The 15400-nt window shown below is 41.3% G+C and overlaps 1 protein-coding gene across 6 annotated transcripts in view; it reads right to left on the bottom strand.

The window, feature by feature from the left end:
- The window catches only part of rbbp5 (retinoblastoma binding protein 5), a 36457-nt gene that overhangs the window by 10038 nt on the left and 11019 nt on the right, over positions 1 to 15400 (bottom strand). For all 6 annotated transcript variants that reach the window (XR_005943985.1, XR_005943986.1, XM_041195359.1 and 3 more), the window contains exons 4-12: positions 12703 to 12843; positions 11273 to 11435; positions 9624 to 9733; positions 8094 to 8213; positions 7401 to 7554; positions 6196 to 6267; positions 4930 to 5047; positions 2438 to 2507; positions 1270 to 1375 (exon numbers count right to left, since the gene is read on the bottom strand). Coding sequence is in view for 4 of the 6 variants with exons in the window: in XM_041195359.1 (XP_041051293.1) it covers positions 1270 to 1375; positions 2438 to 2507; positions 4930 to 5047; positions 6196 to 6267; positions 7401 to 7554; positions 8094 to 8213; positions 9624 to 9733; positions 11273 to 11435; positions 12703 to 12843 (1054 nt within the window). In the remaining 2 variants the exon portion in view is untranslated. The remainder of the gene's footprint in view (positions 1 to 1269; positions 1376 to 2437; positions 2508 to 4929; positions 5048 to 6195; positions 6268 to 7400; positions 7555 to 8093; positions 8214 to 9623; positions 9734 to 11272; positions 11436 to 12702; positions 12844 to 15400) is intronic.

The following is a 15400-nucleotide window of genomic DNA, read 5'->3' on the forward strand; positions in this document are numbered from 1 at the left end:
CACCCTGTTGCTTATCAAGAATCTATCTAGCTCTGTCTTAAAGCTATTCCAAGGCTCTGCTTCCACTGCCTTTTGAGGATGAGAATTCCAAAGAATCACGACTCTCTAAGAAATAATTTCTCCTCATCTCTGTCTTAAATGGGTGGCCCCTTATTTTTTAACAATGGCCGCTAGTTCTAGACATGGGGCAGAAATTAAAGCAAGAAATAAAAGCATAAGAACATAAGAAATAGGAACAGGAGTAGACCATTCAGCCTCTCGAGCCTGCTCCTCCATTCAATAAGATCATGGCCTGATCTTATTGTGTTTCAAGTTCCACATTCCCATCTAACCCCGGTAACTTCCCTTGCCTAACAAGAATCTATCTACCACTGCCTTAACAATATTCAATGACCCTGCCTCCACCACCTTCTGAGGCAGAGAGTTCTAAAGTTGCACAACCCTTCAGAAAAAAATTCTCCTCACCTCTGTCCTAAAAGGGCAACCCCTAATTTTTAAAACGGTGTCCCCGGTTCCAGACTCACCCACAAGAGGAAACATCCTTTCGACATCCACCTTGTCAATACCGTTCAGGATCTTATATACTTCAATCAAATCACCCCTCACTCTTCTAAACTCCAGTGGAAACAGAAACAAAAAATGCTGGAAAAACTCAGCATGTCTGATGGCACCTGTGGAGAGAAAGACAGAGTTAACGTTTTGAGTCCATATGATTCTTCTTCAAAGCTCTTAAGAAGGGTCATACAGACTCGAAATATTACTCTGTCTTTCTCTCCACAGATGCTGTCAGTCCCACTGAGTATTTCTAGCATTTTTTGTTTTTGTTTCAGATTTCCAGCATCCACAGTATTTTGCCTTTATCCAGTGGAAACAAGCCCAGTCTGTGGAATGCTACATCTCACATTAGTAAACCTTCTCCCTACAATAAACATAGGTATATCATGACAGAAAATTGAAATATTAAATAAGCTGAGTATTTCTGGGGAAACTAAAAGAGACATGCTGTCAAAGCTTTTTGTCTTGCACTCATCTGGACAGACAGAAGAGTGCCAAATTTCAAAGGGAGCAACAATTTATACTGCATGAGAAAAAGATGATGAGTATAAATTGTTGCTCCCTTTGAAATTTGGTTTTCTTTCATCTGAGCTGATGAGTGAAAGATGGAAAACTTCGACAGCATGTCTCTATTTTCAGCAATATTAAATAACCATTCATGCAATCACTTCCCACCACCACTGCTGAGTTATGGTGTTAATTCTCAAACCGCACCTGTACTGCTTCAGGGGGAGGTCCATAAGGATTCTCTTCAGGATCCTCCACTTCTGGAGATATTGGGAGGTAGAGCAGGGCTTTGCAGTCTTCAAATTCTTCATCGCTAAGGCAAAACAAAGAATGCAGCACATGAAACCACAGACATTTCCCCAAGTTATTAGTTGCTGTATTAACAAGTAGAGAAAGCAGCTCTCTCCAGGTGTGCTTCCATAAGAAGTGTTACAGCAACAATCATTGAAAGAGAATCTGCCTCGCTTAAGACAAAAGGAAAGTGACCGAGGCTGTGCAGCTAATCAATGAACTAGCGCATTCCAGTCTGAATTCATGAGTGCCCAACTGCAGATTCCTTCTCCCTGGAAGGCATATAGATTTTTTTTTAAAACCTTAAGGCTACAGTTCTTGCTAAGAAAATATTCACCGAGCAACAGAAACCATCAAGCTCCTCACCAAAGTGAGGGTAGACTATTAGACCATGGAAGGCATGAAAGCAATCCAGTACTCAAACTCTCTCCATTTCTGAACCTCAAACTTCCCAGAGGTTGCTGGATAACAATCAGGAGGGAGAATCCTTCTTCGTTCCCCCATTCTAGCACAAGGTAATTAGGCCAATTCCAGTTCCCCTATTGACACCCTATGATGATCTAACCTGAATTCAGGACTTTCTGATCTTACTACCTATTTTACAAATTGGTGCATTCACATTTGCTAGCACGGTGCATAATCACAAGGTGTATCCAAGAATACAAGAATGCAGTAGTGCATTAATGATAGAGCAGTACTTCTACATTGGAGAAGCATTCACTTTCTTTGCATGATAAAGATTACTGCCCATTGTAAACAGCCTGGAACTCCCAGACACATAAGGAAGCACCTTCACCACGCAGACTGCAATGGCTTAAAGCAAAAGCTCACCACAACCCTTTCAAGACAACATGGGATCAGCAATAAAAGCCAGTCTTGCTAGCATCGTTATGTCCCAAGAATGAACTGAAAATAAAATTCTATTAGAACATCGGGAGGAGGAAGAGGACAATTCGAAGTTGAAACAAGGTTACTGAAACACTTCTGACAATGTTATGTAACAGCTCAGAGGAATTCCCCAGCTTGGAATCTAAGTTGATCCATTTCCCCATTAAAGAGCTTATATTCAGTTGCAGTTATCTACCTGCTACAGAAAGCAGCAATAGGGTCTACGGACGTGACATCAACCTCTTCATCCTCTGCCGCATCGCCACCTAGAAGTGTTTCATACAGAAATAGGTCAAAGTTTAATAACAAAGCAGAGATGTGCCGTTTAGTAACCAAGTATACAGGGGATGAGGTAGTGCAGGGTAGCACTTATTGGTTCGGCAGCACAATCTACCCCTGAAAGAAACAGAGTCCTTCATGGCCCAAAGCAGTATTATCCATATATCCTCTATAGTCTGGCAAAACAGTAAGAACTTAAAATGGTCTTCAGTGAAATTTATTTAGATCATTGCTTTGTCTTTGAAGAAAGAAAATAGATATTTCCCAGAGGAATCTATATTTCTATGGAGATTATCTAGTCCACATTGTTCTCCTGGATGCTTGCATGTATTGATAATGGCATCAGCAATCCCATCATGTTCTTGAGAAGTTAATGCATGCAAGCCTGAAGACTCATGTCAGACCCTCAGACTCTTCTTAAAACCAAGATGACAACAGGAGCAAAGCTATCTGAAAGGGAATTGAGCCAACAAGATCACTAGAAAGACGGGACCTGGACAGTGTCCAAATGAACTGCAGAACTGCTAACTAACAAATGCCTGAAGTGAGAAAAAAAAAATTATTTGATTCATACATGTGAAACAACCTTGGAGTCACGGGAAAACCAATGAGGGTTTCCTAGTCTGGACTAGCAGGGAGGCTCATGGAAAAGCTCTGCCAGGCAGCATATCAAAGACTCTGTGTTTTCCAGAGTCTTTTAAATAAAATTTTGGACAATTTAAGTATGGTATTGTCAAGTGCGGTAATATTAGTTTCTCGCTGCATCCTTTTACTTCTAATTAATTAAATTCTTTTTAAAAACGTGATTAGTAACTTCACTCTGAAAAATATATCTGACTATGTAGTGTTTTCAGAGATTTTTAATGTTAGCAGGTGCTCTTATGGTGGGTAACTCATGCACACCTTTAGTGCCCAATGTGCTGCCCCATTCGGAGCATGTGTAAAATTGTGTGTTTCAGATCTTGAGTCAAGAAGTTCTGCTTGTGTAAGGTGCCTTGTACTGTCAACAAGATGTATGGCTTCAATTGTAACTGTACCAGGTGGCAAGAGATTGGAGGGGGATGGTGAGTGGTCACATGGACAGCTCCAAGCAATGTATCACATTGTCTGAGCTATGTGATCATTCAGATGTGCTTTCAGGACTGCATGAGCCTGGGACTTTTACAAACAGCCAAAAATATGGAATGAGAAAAAACAACTTCAGCTCAACTAGTCTATTCTTCCCACACATCACATACCCCAAAGTATCAACCTCAACTACTTCCGATTTGAGGAAAAGAATAAAGGACTTGGATTTATATTGTGTCTTCAGGATGTCGCAAAGAATTTAATTACTTTCAAAGTGGAGTTATTGTTACGTGGGTAAACAGAAACCAATTTATGCACAGCAACTGCTCAAAAATAACAAATGAGATGGATGACTGATTCATTCATTCATTAGTGACTTTTGATTAAAGGGTGAGTGTTGACCAAGACACCAGCAGAGCTCTTTGCTTCTCTGCAAATTGTGCCAACAGAACCGGCAGGGCCTCAAGTTTAACATCTCAATTAAAAGACAAGCACTCCCCTCAGTACTATAATGAGGTGTTAACATGGATTACACACAAGTTGTGGAGTGCAGCTTAAAGCCAAAACTTCATCTCTCAGGCTGAGAGAGATTTAACAAGTGAGCCAAACTCTCCAAAATTCCAAAGTACAAATCAACAAAAATGGCAGGGCAATCAAATCTTCTAATTCTACATTAGATTTCTCTTACCCACTCAATGCATCAATACGTTGGCTTGGTGGTAGCTCTCTCACCTCGGAGACGGAAAGCTGCGGGTTCAAGTGCTACTCCAGAGGCTTGAGCACATAATCTAGGCTGACAGTTTAGCACAGTACTGAAGGAGTGCTGCGCTATCCAAGGTACCGTCTTTTGGAACAGACATTAAACTGAGGCCCTGTCTTCTCTCTCAGGTCAGGGTAAAAGAATCCAATATCATCTGCTGAACAGGAGAGTTGGACTAAGATTCACCCCTCTACAACATCACTGAGACACATGGTCTGCTTATTATCTGACTGCAGTTTCTGGGACCTTGCCGTGCGTAAATTAGGTGGCAAATTTCCTACAATACAACACAGTGACAACACTTCAAAAGAATTCGGTTTGTTATTCAGAGCTTCGGGGTATCCAGGCACGATATAATTGAAAGTCCTTCTTTTAGTGCCTCTAGACTATCTCATCACACTTCACATTACCTTACTAGCAACTTCTTCAAGAACAGCATCAGCAGTGACTTGAAAGCAGATACTCCAGGAGATAATGGTAAAACAGACAAACAGCATTAGCACCACAATCTTCCAGCTGGACCTGCAGTGTGGTCAGTAATACTTGCCTGCCAAAACTAAAGCAGGGCCAATATTGCTTACCAGTCTGTTCTGGCTCGCTCTTATCTTCATCTTCAATGTCAAACTCAGATTCTCTCTCTTCATATTCAACATTCTCGTCTAACTCTTTGAAGTCTGGAGCAAATGCACTCCAGTTTTCCTAAGAGGGAAGCAACCATCTTAGTCAAACAGGCTCCACCGGGAATACCAAGCTCCGAATATCCAAAACTGAAACAAAGGCTCACCTTCTCGGGTGCGAAAAGGAAGACTGACAGGTCTATATGGAAAAAATAGGTGAGTGATGGGAGAGAAGGGAAAGGTGGGAGTGGGGGGGGGGAAGAGAAGGAAGCGTTGCAGTCTTTTAATTGTGGGATAGACTCATCCCATTTTCTAGTCAGTCACTTCCAAAAAAGTTTGCCCTTATTCCCACTCAAACCGTTTTCACTGGTCACATTGCAAAGCAGAGATTAGTCTTACAGAAAGCTCCCAAACACCTTAATCATCCCAGAATTAGTCTGCCAGCAAAAACGCACCTCAGCTAGAAGGAAAGAACCTCTCTCCTCCTCACCACTCATTCTCCCCAACGCCCACCTACCATCCCATCTCCTTCAACTTCAACTGGGACTACGGATACAGGGATTCCCTACAAGGGGAGCCTGCCTTCAGTTTATTGCGTCACCCATTTCCTCTCTTCAGCCCCCAATCTCAGCCAGGACTGTCTAGGGAGACAGTGAGCTGATAGGAAGGCCACTGAGTTGTAAGTTAACTCAACTGTAAAATTGATCTTTGATGTTCCTCACTGGAAAAGAATAAAACAAGAATCAGAGGCCATATCAGACCCAGCAAATCCCACCTTCAGCTTTCAGACACTCCACACTGATTAGGTTTGGCTGTCGGCTGGTATTTGATTTTTCCCAAGCCATTCAGTCAAAGAATGAAAGTTGCCACAGAGTGAGCCAACAACATGTCTGGTAGAACAACACGTACATTAAATATATATTTTTGTGTATTAACATGCATACACACAAATAATTTGCACAACTGCTTTTTTCACTGCCCGTCTCATTGAAAACCCTGGCTCAGGCAGGGGTTCTGGAGCCATACCTCACATGGAAGTCAAGACACCAAGTGTGGCCTACGCAGTTGGATACAATTCACCCTTCACCGGATGCATGCGCACTTCCCAGCATGGATCGCTATCAGGAATGGGAATTCTGGTATGGCTATCTATCATCTGGCAATGATTATTCAGATGGGTCACCCTACAGATCCTGGCTCCAAGAAGCTAAAATCAACCCTGGCACTTACCACTTGATTCTGAGCCCAAATGGACACGACTCCACTGGATATTGAGGCTATGATCGGTCGGACTGGGTGCCACTAAGAGGAAATTTTAAAGGGAAGAGAAAAGAAGTTAACCTTCATCTCAATTGCAACCATGTCTGAGTTTGAGTGGAATAAGGTCTATTCCAAAAATGAATTAAGAGTTAAATATTCAATGGGAAGCTATAATTTTAAACATGTTTACAGTACACACTGCCTAGCACTGTTGAAACACATATTGGGAATCTGACTGGAGTTGTCACTGGCCAAAGCATAGAGGGCTTGAAGTTATTCGAAGTTCCCTCAGCTCAGAAGCAACAGATCTTGTAATCTACTTTCCACAACCAAAGTTAGCTCCTCGAAAAGGTCACTTGCAGTTAACCAATATTGAAACATTTAGCTTTATTCCCACTGGGCCAATAGGGTTAGAGGAAGTTGGGTGGGAGTAAACCTGTCAGGATCATAAACCTTAGTCTGAGGTCTGAGGTAAAGTAGGGAATGAGAGACTGACGAGGATCGAGGTTCAGTGAGGTGCAGAAGTTTGGGAATGAGAGAGAACTTTTAAGTGCTAGGAGGATCGAGGAACAGGTTAAGGCTGAAGTACTGCTGTGTCAGGAACTTGCTGACAATTGTTAGCTAAGTTACAATTTACCTCTTTTTAGATTTACTGGTATGTGAATGTGGGGAACAAAAAGCCAAAATTCCCCATTCCCCATAATCTGAATATTTCCCAATTTTCTGCAAGAGAAGCAACCAGGAAGCTTGTGCACGAGGTTTCAGAAGCACATGATAAAAGGATCAAGGATGGCACAAGTGTTCTGGGCATTACAAGGGCTGACGATTAACCAAATAATCTCACAGGAAATGGCCAGCATCCCCAGCCAAAATGTGGAGTATATAAATAAAGTCAAGTTAGAAAAAGATTTGAGGGGCAATTTCAGGACACTACACGAAATAAGGGATTTGGCAGGACAGTGGAGTTGAGACAGATGATCAGAAATGATATGTTGAATGGAAGAGCAGACTACTGCTGATGGGTCATATGGCTTAATCCTGCTCCTATTTCATTTGATCTTAAACGTGGGAGCACTCTTATGGTCACTCAACCGGAATCAGGAGACCTCAGTAAGTTGGAATCTGTCAGCGATTAAGAATGCAACAAAACCAATTAGTCACAAATAGTCACTTACCGCTACATCCAACAACAGCTCTCCTCGGGTGCCATGTAGAATCTTCACCAGGTTTCCAATGCTCTTCTCCCAGATGTAAAGTGCATGCTGCCGTGCAGAACCAGCGCAAATGTACTCCCCATCACCAGAAAAACAACATTTCTTCCAGGGTGTCCTGAGATTAAAATAAACCACCAGGTCACATATTAAAAATAACCAACACAAAAATGGAAAGAATCTCTTTAACATGTATACCAGAATGAGATGTAAACATAAGTTATAGATTATACATCGCGCTCACCATACTAATGCCTTGTGATTTCTATAAACAAAAAGATTCAACTTACTGAATAAAATCAAGAGGTCTCTGCATTTTTCTATAATTAAACATAAGCAAAAGAAGCAATTTTGAAAGGTGCCATATCTGACGAGGATTCTTCGATGGAAAGCCATTAGAGAAGAACAAGCATTCTTCCACTTTTCATTAATCTCATGATCAACTGAATCAACCAAATTTAAAAAATGAAGATCTGACACCGTCAGGAAATTCCAGTCAGTCTCCTCAACCCCAACAATTTTCAATATGAAAATGGTCAAGGACTATAGCAACACATCCTGTTAACTACACTGCTATGTCTATATCATACATACAGTTATGCTGTTGTTAACTAGTCGACTATGCATCTCCAGTAGGGAGTTTAGTTAATTACCTACCTGTTCACCAAGTCTTGCAGCTTCTGCATTGGTTCAGGCTCCCCATCGCGCCCACATGTTAAAATCTCCCGGCCATCGTACACTCGAATGATTCTGTCTGCTGTGTTTATAAGGAAACAGCTACCAAGGTAAAGACAATGGTTTAGAGAAGGAGACTATGCCACTACATTGAGGCAGAAAGGAATTAATCAATGGCTCTCACTAGCATGGAAATAAAATGCAGTGAGATCTATTTAATGTTTGTTGGTTAGTGTTTAGAATCAAATTGAACCGTGCACAATAACATGCTTGAGGATGAAGTTTCTCACTTGTTTCATGTGGCTTTAAGTCAGGAGAGAAAAGAGGAATTACTAAAGCAGCTAACTGAATATTTTGGGGGACAGGGTGGGGGTAAATATTAGATCAATTTTACTGTATTCAAAGGGTAGACTGAAATACGTTTTCCAAACTTCATTGCATAATAAACAGTCTTTATCTCTGCATTTTTTTAAAACCTCAAAAATATATGGAAAGGAAAGGAGGAAAGGTAAGAACAATGCTTTTGGTGTTTTTGAAGTTGAAGAATACTGTATCACTTACCCATTTTTTTTGCATTAAGAATGAGTATTAAAGGTACATAACATAGAGGGTATTTTACCCTCTGTCTCAGTGCATCTCCCACACCAGATACCCTGGTCATATTTTGGGGGAAGCTTCTAATGTGTCACAAGCCACAAGCCAAGTTCTGCTACTCTCTCATCCTCTTCTCGCCAAAGTCATTTAGCATTAAGACTCTTACAGCCAGCGTGGTTAGTCTGAGATGGTTCCAGGGGACAGGGATGTGTGGTAACCTAATATACCAACCAAATCCCCTGTACGTTCAACATGTAATCTACTTCTCAAATGAAAAAGGACAGATCCCTCTAAACATAAAAAAAAGGGATGAAACATTGTTCTACACTTAATTACATGAACTGATATAATAGCAGCGCAGTTCCCTCAGCAGTTAAGGTAGAGAGTAGTTGAGCTTAAATAAGAACAGAAAATTCTGGAAACACTCAGCAAGTCAGGCTGCATCAGGTGAAAGGTCATCAACCTGAAATGTTAACTCTGTTTCTGTCTCCACAGATGCTGCTAGACCCTGCTGACTATTTCCAGCATTTTCTGTTTTTATTTCATGTGAGAGCTTAACTGGGCTTGCTGAACCTCCCCCTGCCAGCCCACACAAATTCAACAACCATTGGAAAAGGTGCCAGGGAGTTCCCGACACCAACAAGCCTGCGCTCAAGCAAGGAATCAACTCATTTAGGGGGATGAGGAAACAGAGCTGGCACGAGGAGGAAATTAAAGCACAAATGAGAGGATTCTGCAGGGCAATATAAGTGGAGTTTATATGATGTGATATCTCTCCAGTGATCCCATTCTGATTATTGCCCAATCACTCAATACACTGAGGCGTTTGTATCAGATTCACACAGACATATGCCATTGATTCAAAGTAAAGCCCATTCTAAACTTCCTGTGAAACCTGAGAAACAGTAAATGCCTCACCTGCCTTTCCTCGCAAATTCAATAGATTTAATAGCGGTAGTGTTACTGGTGCCGGTTGTGACTCGGAATGAAGCCACCAGCTCCTGTGTATCAGTCTTTAGAACCAAGATCTGAAAATACAAGGCACGTTTTGGCATTACCAACAGATGTAGGAAAATTGAGTAACGATGCAGGAGTCAGCACAGTGACAAAGTGTCACAGCTCTCTCTGCCCATTGCACATGAATCACATAAATTTAGTAAGTAGGTACAGCAAGTGATTAGGAAGGCAAATGGAATGTTGGTGTTTATTGCAAGAGGAATTGAATATAAAAGTAGGGAAGTTTTACCACAGCTGTACAGGGCCTTGGTGGGTATTGCGTGCAGTTTTGGACCCTTAATTTAAAAAAAAGACTTCCTTTAGAAGGAGTTCAGGGAAGGTTCACTGCACTCATTCTGGGATGAAGGGATTACCATACGAAGAATAGTTGAACAGGTTAGACCTATAACCATTGAAGTTTAGAAGAATGAGAGGTGAACTTATTGAAAGGACCTGATAGGGTGGATACCTGGAGGGTGTTTCCTTGTGTGGGGGAGGCTAAAACTAGGGGACATAGTTTAAAAATAAGAGGTCTCCCTTTTAAGACAGAGATGAGGAGAAACTTTTTCTCCTAAAGGGTTGCTTGTGAGTGGAATTCTCTTCCCCAGAAAGTAGTGGAGGCTGGGTCTTTGAATTTATTCAAGGCAGAGTTAGACAGATTTTTATAAGGCAAGGGCCTCGAGGATTATGGGATGCAGATAGGAAAGTGGGGCTGAGACCACAACCAGGTCAGCCGTGATCTTACCGTATGGTGGAGCAGACTCAAAGGGTAAATGGCCGACTCATGCTCCTATGTTGTCATGTTGTTGTGGTAGGCAATATCACCAGTGATAAATAGAAAAACTGCAAACACAGGGCAGGTCAGCCAACTGTAAAAACAAAAGACGGGACCAACTCTGCTCTGACAAAAGGTCTAAACCCAAACGCCAAGAGCTTTTCATTTCAGGAAGAGGACATGCCCATGCTCAATAACAACATCACAACTAGGCTCGGAGTCTACGGGGTAGGGAAATAAATTTGACAAAAACTATTCAGGATTTCCAATCCTGACCATCACTGGCACATTCTAGGAAATGCACAGGGACAGGATAAGGATCGTGCCTTCTGAGTCTCTATTTCTCTCTCCAATATTAGTAAATAGGCAGTCATTGTTCAGCCTTTCACATCACTGAAGGATACACCTAGGGCACATCACTGCAGGACTTCTGCCATCTGTGGAACTGTACCCCAGCCACAAGGAGGCTCAGCAATGGGGAAAAAAAGCGTTGGATTTGATTACATCAAAATCTTGGTCCTTAATAGTATGGAGACCACAGTACACCAATAGATATAGCCAGTTGTGACAAAACGTTGGATCTTTATGACTTTAGCTCCTATACATTAGGTGACATTGAAGAAAGAGAAAAAATAGACCTTTTAAAAAAAAGATTTGTTTATTTAATTAAAAAAAATTAAGGTTGGGGAAAATTAACTTTTTCCTTTACAAATACATTGAGAATCGACACATCTGATCTGCCACCGATAAAACTGGAAAATTGAAGCAAAAGAAAAACCAAGGCTTTAATGCTCACCTTTCCCTTGGCATTCCCTGTATAAATATACTCTCCCCGTCGGTCAAAAGATGCCACAACATTAAGATCAGAATCATCATCTACAGGTAGAACTACGTGCTTAGAGTCAGAGAGAGTTAACAACACCGGAGCACATTTCATTGGGCAGACCAGGACCCTGTTCCTGTTGATACAGAGCAAATACAAATAAATAACAAATACATCAACTAAGGGCAAGCCCTTCATTATTAAACAGAGATAACCCATGATCAGCCCTCAGAAGCCAAGTAGGAGATACCCAACACACACAAAGCTATTGAAGGTAATGTCATATGTATTCATATCATTGGTGTAAGGGATGATTATAAACTTTCATTCCAGCAGACCAGTTAACATCTTCAGATATTAAATACCATTCCCACTTTATTGGACAACAGGAGCTGGCAATGGTTCTGCTGTTATTTATACCTCCTCTAGAGCCATCTTTTGTATCTTTACATCTCCTTTTTGCCTTGCACCATTATCTCATTTGTTCCTACCTGGACCCAACCACAGACCTTTCTCTTTGTTCTTTCCTCTGCCCCTTTAGCCCTTCCTCTGTATTTGGCAATAAACAATTAAATCTTTAACCTCCTCTAGTTCTGACAGAAGATCATAGACCTGAAACCTTAACTCTGCTTCTCTCTTCACAGATGCTGCCTGACCTGCTGAGTATTTCCAGTATTTTGGCTTCTAATTCAGATTTTCAGCATCCGCAATATTTTGCTTTTGACCTGCAGTAATTGTGCGATTCCGAGCACAAAGTTTCTAATAACGTCGAAGAAGCTGAACAGAGGCCAGGCACGTCCCTGCTGGGTGACAGTAAGCTCAGAGCAGCAATTGTGGAGGTTCCCACTTACTGTCCTCCATAAAGGAATAACGTGCAAAAGAAGCAGAAAATAAACCTCCCTTTAAAATATGCAAGGGAACAAACAAAAAAGGAAACCATTGACTTAAAGCTCTCGGTATAATTTGTGTTCATCACTAGTTCAGCCTGGGGAATGGCGGACTTTCTGATGCTCACTCAGAAGCTAAGGGCTGTTAAACTTCCCAACAATCTATGCCAATAGAGCAACTCAGCCACAAGAAAGCCTTCTAGTGTGTGAAAGGGACATTTCCCATTAACCATTGCCACCCCATGGTTCAATTTAAGTGCAAATCAGGGTCACGTTGGTCCCATGCCCACCTGAGACTGGGCTAAGATTGCCCAACCTCATGTCATGTAGGAAAGAGTGCCTTTAAAATTCCTAAGTTTTCACATTTCAGAGAGGAATATAAATAGAAAAATTAGAAAGGCATTTCACCCATCTTACTTTCATAGTCCCAAGGAAGTCTTTTGGACCGGAGATCTGAAATTTTCTACTTTCCAGGCAATTTCATTGTAAGTCCATCCAAACTCTTGAAATACTTACTGATCTCTGGGATGGAACTGCACTTTGAGAACTGGTGATGGAAAACGGAACCTCTGGTCACAGTCTCCGGACAGAACATCCCACAGTGACACGATGTTATCAGTTGAAGCACTGACTAGTTTATGCCCATCTCGACTCCAACTGTAAAACAGAAAAAAAATAAGTGATTTAATTTTAAAAATGTATTCTTCCATTGGGCATAGCATCGCTGGCTGGGCCAGCATTTGTTGCCCATCCCTAATTGCCCTGGAAAAGGCGGTGGTGAGCTGCCTTCTTAAACCACTGCAGTCCATGTGGTGTAGGTGCACCCAAAGTGCTGTTAGGGAGGGAGTTCCGGGATTTTGAACCAGCGACAGTAGAGCAACAGCGATATATTTCCAATTCAGAATGGTGTGGGGCTTGGAGGGGAACTTGCGAAGTTAATTGTGTAAAATTATCGAGAAGATAACGGACTAACATTTTGTAAGATGCATAGTTTTCCTTTATAATTTTAATGTTTGCCATTGCATTCTCATGAATTGTAGTCACAATGAAGAATACTGAAACACTCACACAAGTCTATTAAAACCAATTCTTTGTCAGCTAAAGGGGAAAGGTCAAAATGAGTGCTTTTGGTTTAATAAATGGAGCCATATGCAACTCTGCCCATAACTAAAGAAACAAACCCAAAGAGAAATGACATTAACAGTGCGACAGCCAAGGAGACACATGCATCAAATCTGCTGCGGTAACAAAATTTGATTATATTTTTTAAACTTAAAAAATGGTGCAAATATATAAATCTAAACAAAAAGTGTGCTTTCCCTTTTAACAGCAGACAAAACAATGTTTCAAAGTTGCTGAGAATTCCTGCTAAAGGGAAGAGTGGATGATGCTGTAGAGCTGCTATACTAATGAGAGGCTCTGCCAAGTGGCAGAGCAAGATTATACACAATCCTGCTGACTTCTGAAATTCAACTTCACTGGTCACAGAGCAAGGATTTGGGATGAAGGAAGACGACAAAAGAGGCGATCAGATGTCACTCCACTGTAGACCCAAACTCTTTGGAATACTTACTGATCTAGAGGATGAAACTGACATTGAGAACTGATGAAGGAAAACTGGAACGGTGGTGCTGCCCTTCCATTTTCTGGTTGGAGAAGAGAAATGCAGATACTCTCAAACAAGTAGCCATGTGGGAGAACGAATAACAGCTCATCCAAAGGGCGGGGGGTGGGGGCGGTGGTAACGAGGCGAGGGGCGCTTCTTTGAGCATATAGCAAATAAGATAGAAAATTGAAGTCCTTAATACTTCCCATAATCAAGTCCAAATTTGTCATATTCTTAGTGTAAAATTCATGGCACACTGCACTAGTAAGAAACTGGGTTTAAAAATAAGGGAAGTGTGCGCACTCGTGAGGTATAGTCACCAGGGAAGCAAGTGGTTCTATGCATGAATCTCATGGGTCAGTGTTTAAGTCCTGGTTGTTGCTTGTCGACATAAAATGACCTTGATGCAAAAAGCAATTGTAGGATCCAGCCGCAGAGTACATCAATTTGGGACTGCAATAGAGCCAAAGAAAGTAGCTCAAGTTTCACAGGATAACCTGGATTAGTTGTTGAATGAGGCAGAGAAATGATAAATGAAATTTAAACATTGATGTGTGCAGAGTATTGCATTTTACGAAGAGTGAACAAGCAGCAAAGGTATATACTCAAGACAACAAATTTCGCATTAAGAGGCTTTGACAGGGAATGATAGCAGACCCATTACTTACGAGATCAAGACAACGCAAAAGGTGATTTACAAAGCAAACAGATGCTGGGTGAGCTGGAATCACACAGCACAAGTGTACAGAGATCATGATGATGCTCAGTAATGCATTGGTCAAGCCTCACTTGAAATAGTAATGAGCACCTCTGTCATTTCACATCAAAAGGGGGCAGAAGTGCATTGGAAAATGTGCAGAAACAGTAACATGTCCCAAATATAAATAGTGATGAGCCACAAAACGGGCCGGAGAAGGTTACAGAAGAAAGAGAGATCTCACTTAGATATAGAAAGTATTTAATAGTATAGATAGGTGATCATAGAATATTGGATTAAGCTCAGTCCAAGCCAATAGAATGAGGGGAAATTAACTTAAATTAATCGAAAGTCAATTAACAACCGATCTTGAAAAACAAATTCTTAACTCACTGGGGGATAAGTGGAATGATCTGTTTGGTAAGATAGCTTGATGCTAGATTGATTCCTAAGTGTATACTTCATTGATTATTGATGGATGACTGCAATGGGAACTTTGTGTGACAGAACAGAAGGCATGCACTATGAAACTGGTTGAACAATGGGGATTTAGATGCAGCTCACTTCTGACTGGGGTTCTGAAACATTAACACCTGAAGGAGAAAAGATAGGTAATCATTCTGCTTTGCATTTCCAGAATTTTCTGTTTCAGATTTCCAACATTTCAAGTTTTACCTTTACCAGGGAACACACCACCAGTGATTCTTCCAGAGGCACTCAAATGTCACCTAACCTCTACAAAACATGAAACCCAAGGCATGGCTAGTTACCAGCTTACAAATAAATAAGTACATTTCCACTCCCACCACTCACCAACAACAGCAACACAGACCATGCCCTAATGAAGGCCAGAGTAGGATAACAGTGGGCAAAGCTGGCATGTAACAGAGCCAAAGGCTGAAAGTTTCCAA

Source organism: Carcharodon carcharias, chromosome 9, assembly GCF_017639515.1.
Source record: "Carcharodon carcharias isolate sCarCar2 chromosome 9, sCarCar2.pri, whole genome shotgun sequence".
NCBI lineage: Eukaryota > Metazoa > Chordata > Chondrichthyes > Lamniformes > Lamnidae > Carcharodon > Carcharodon carcharias.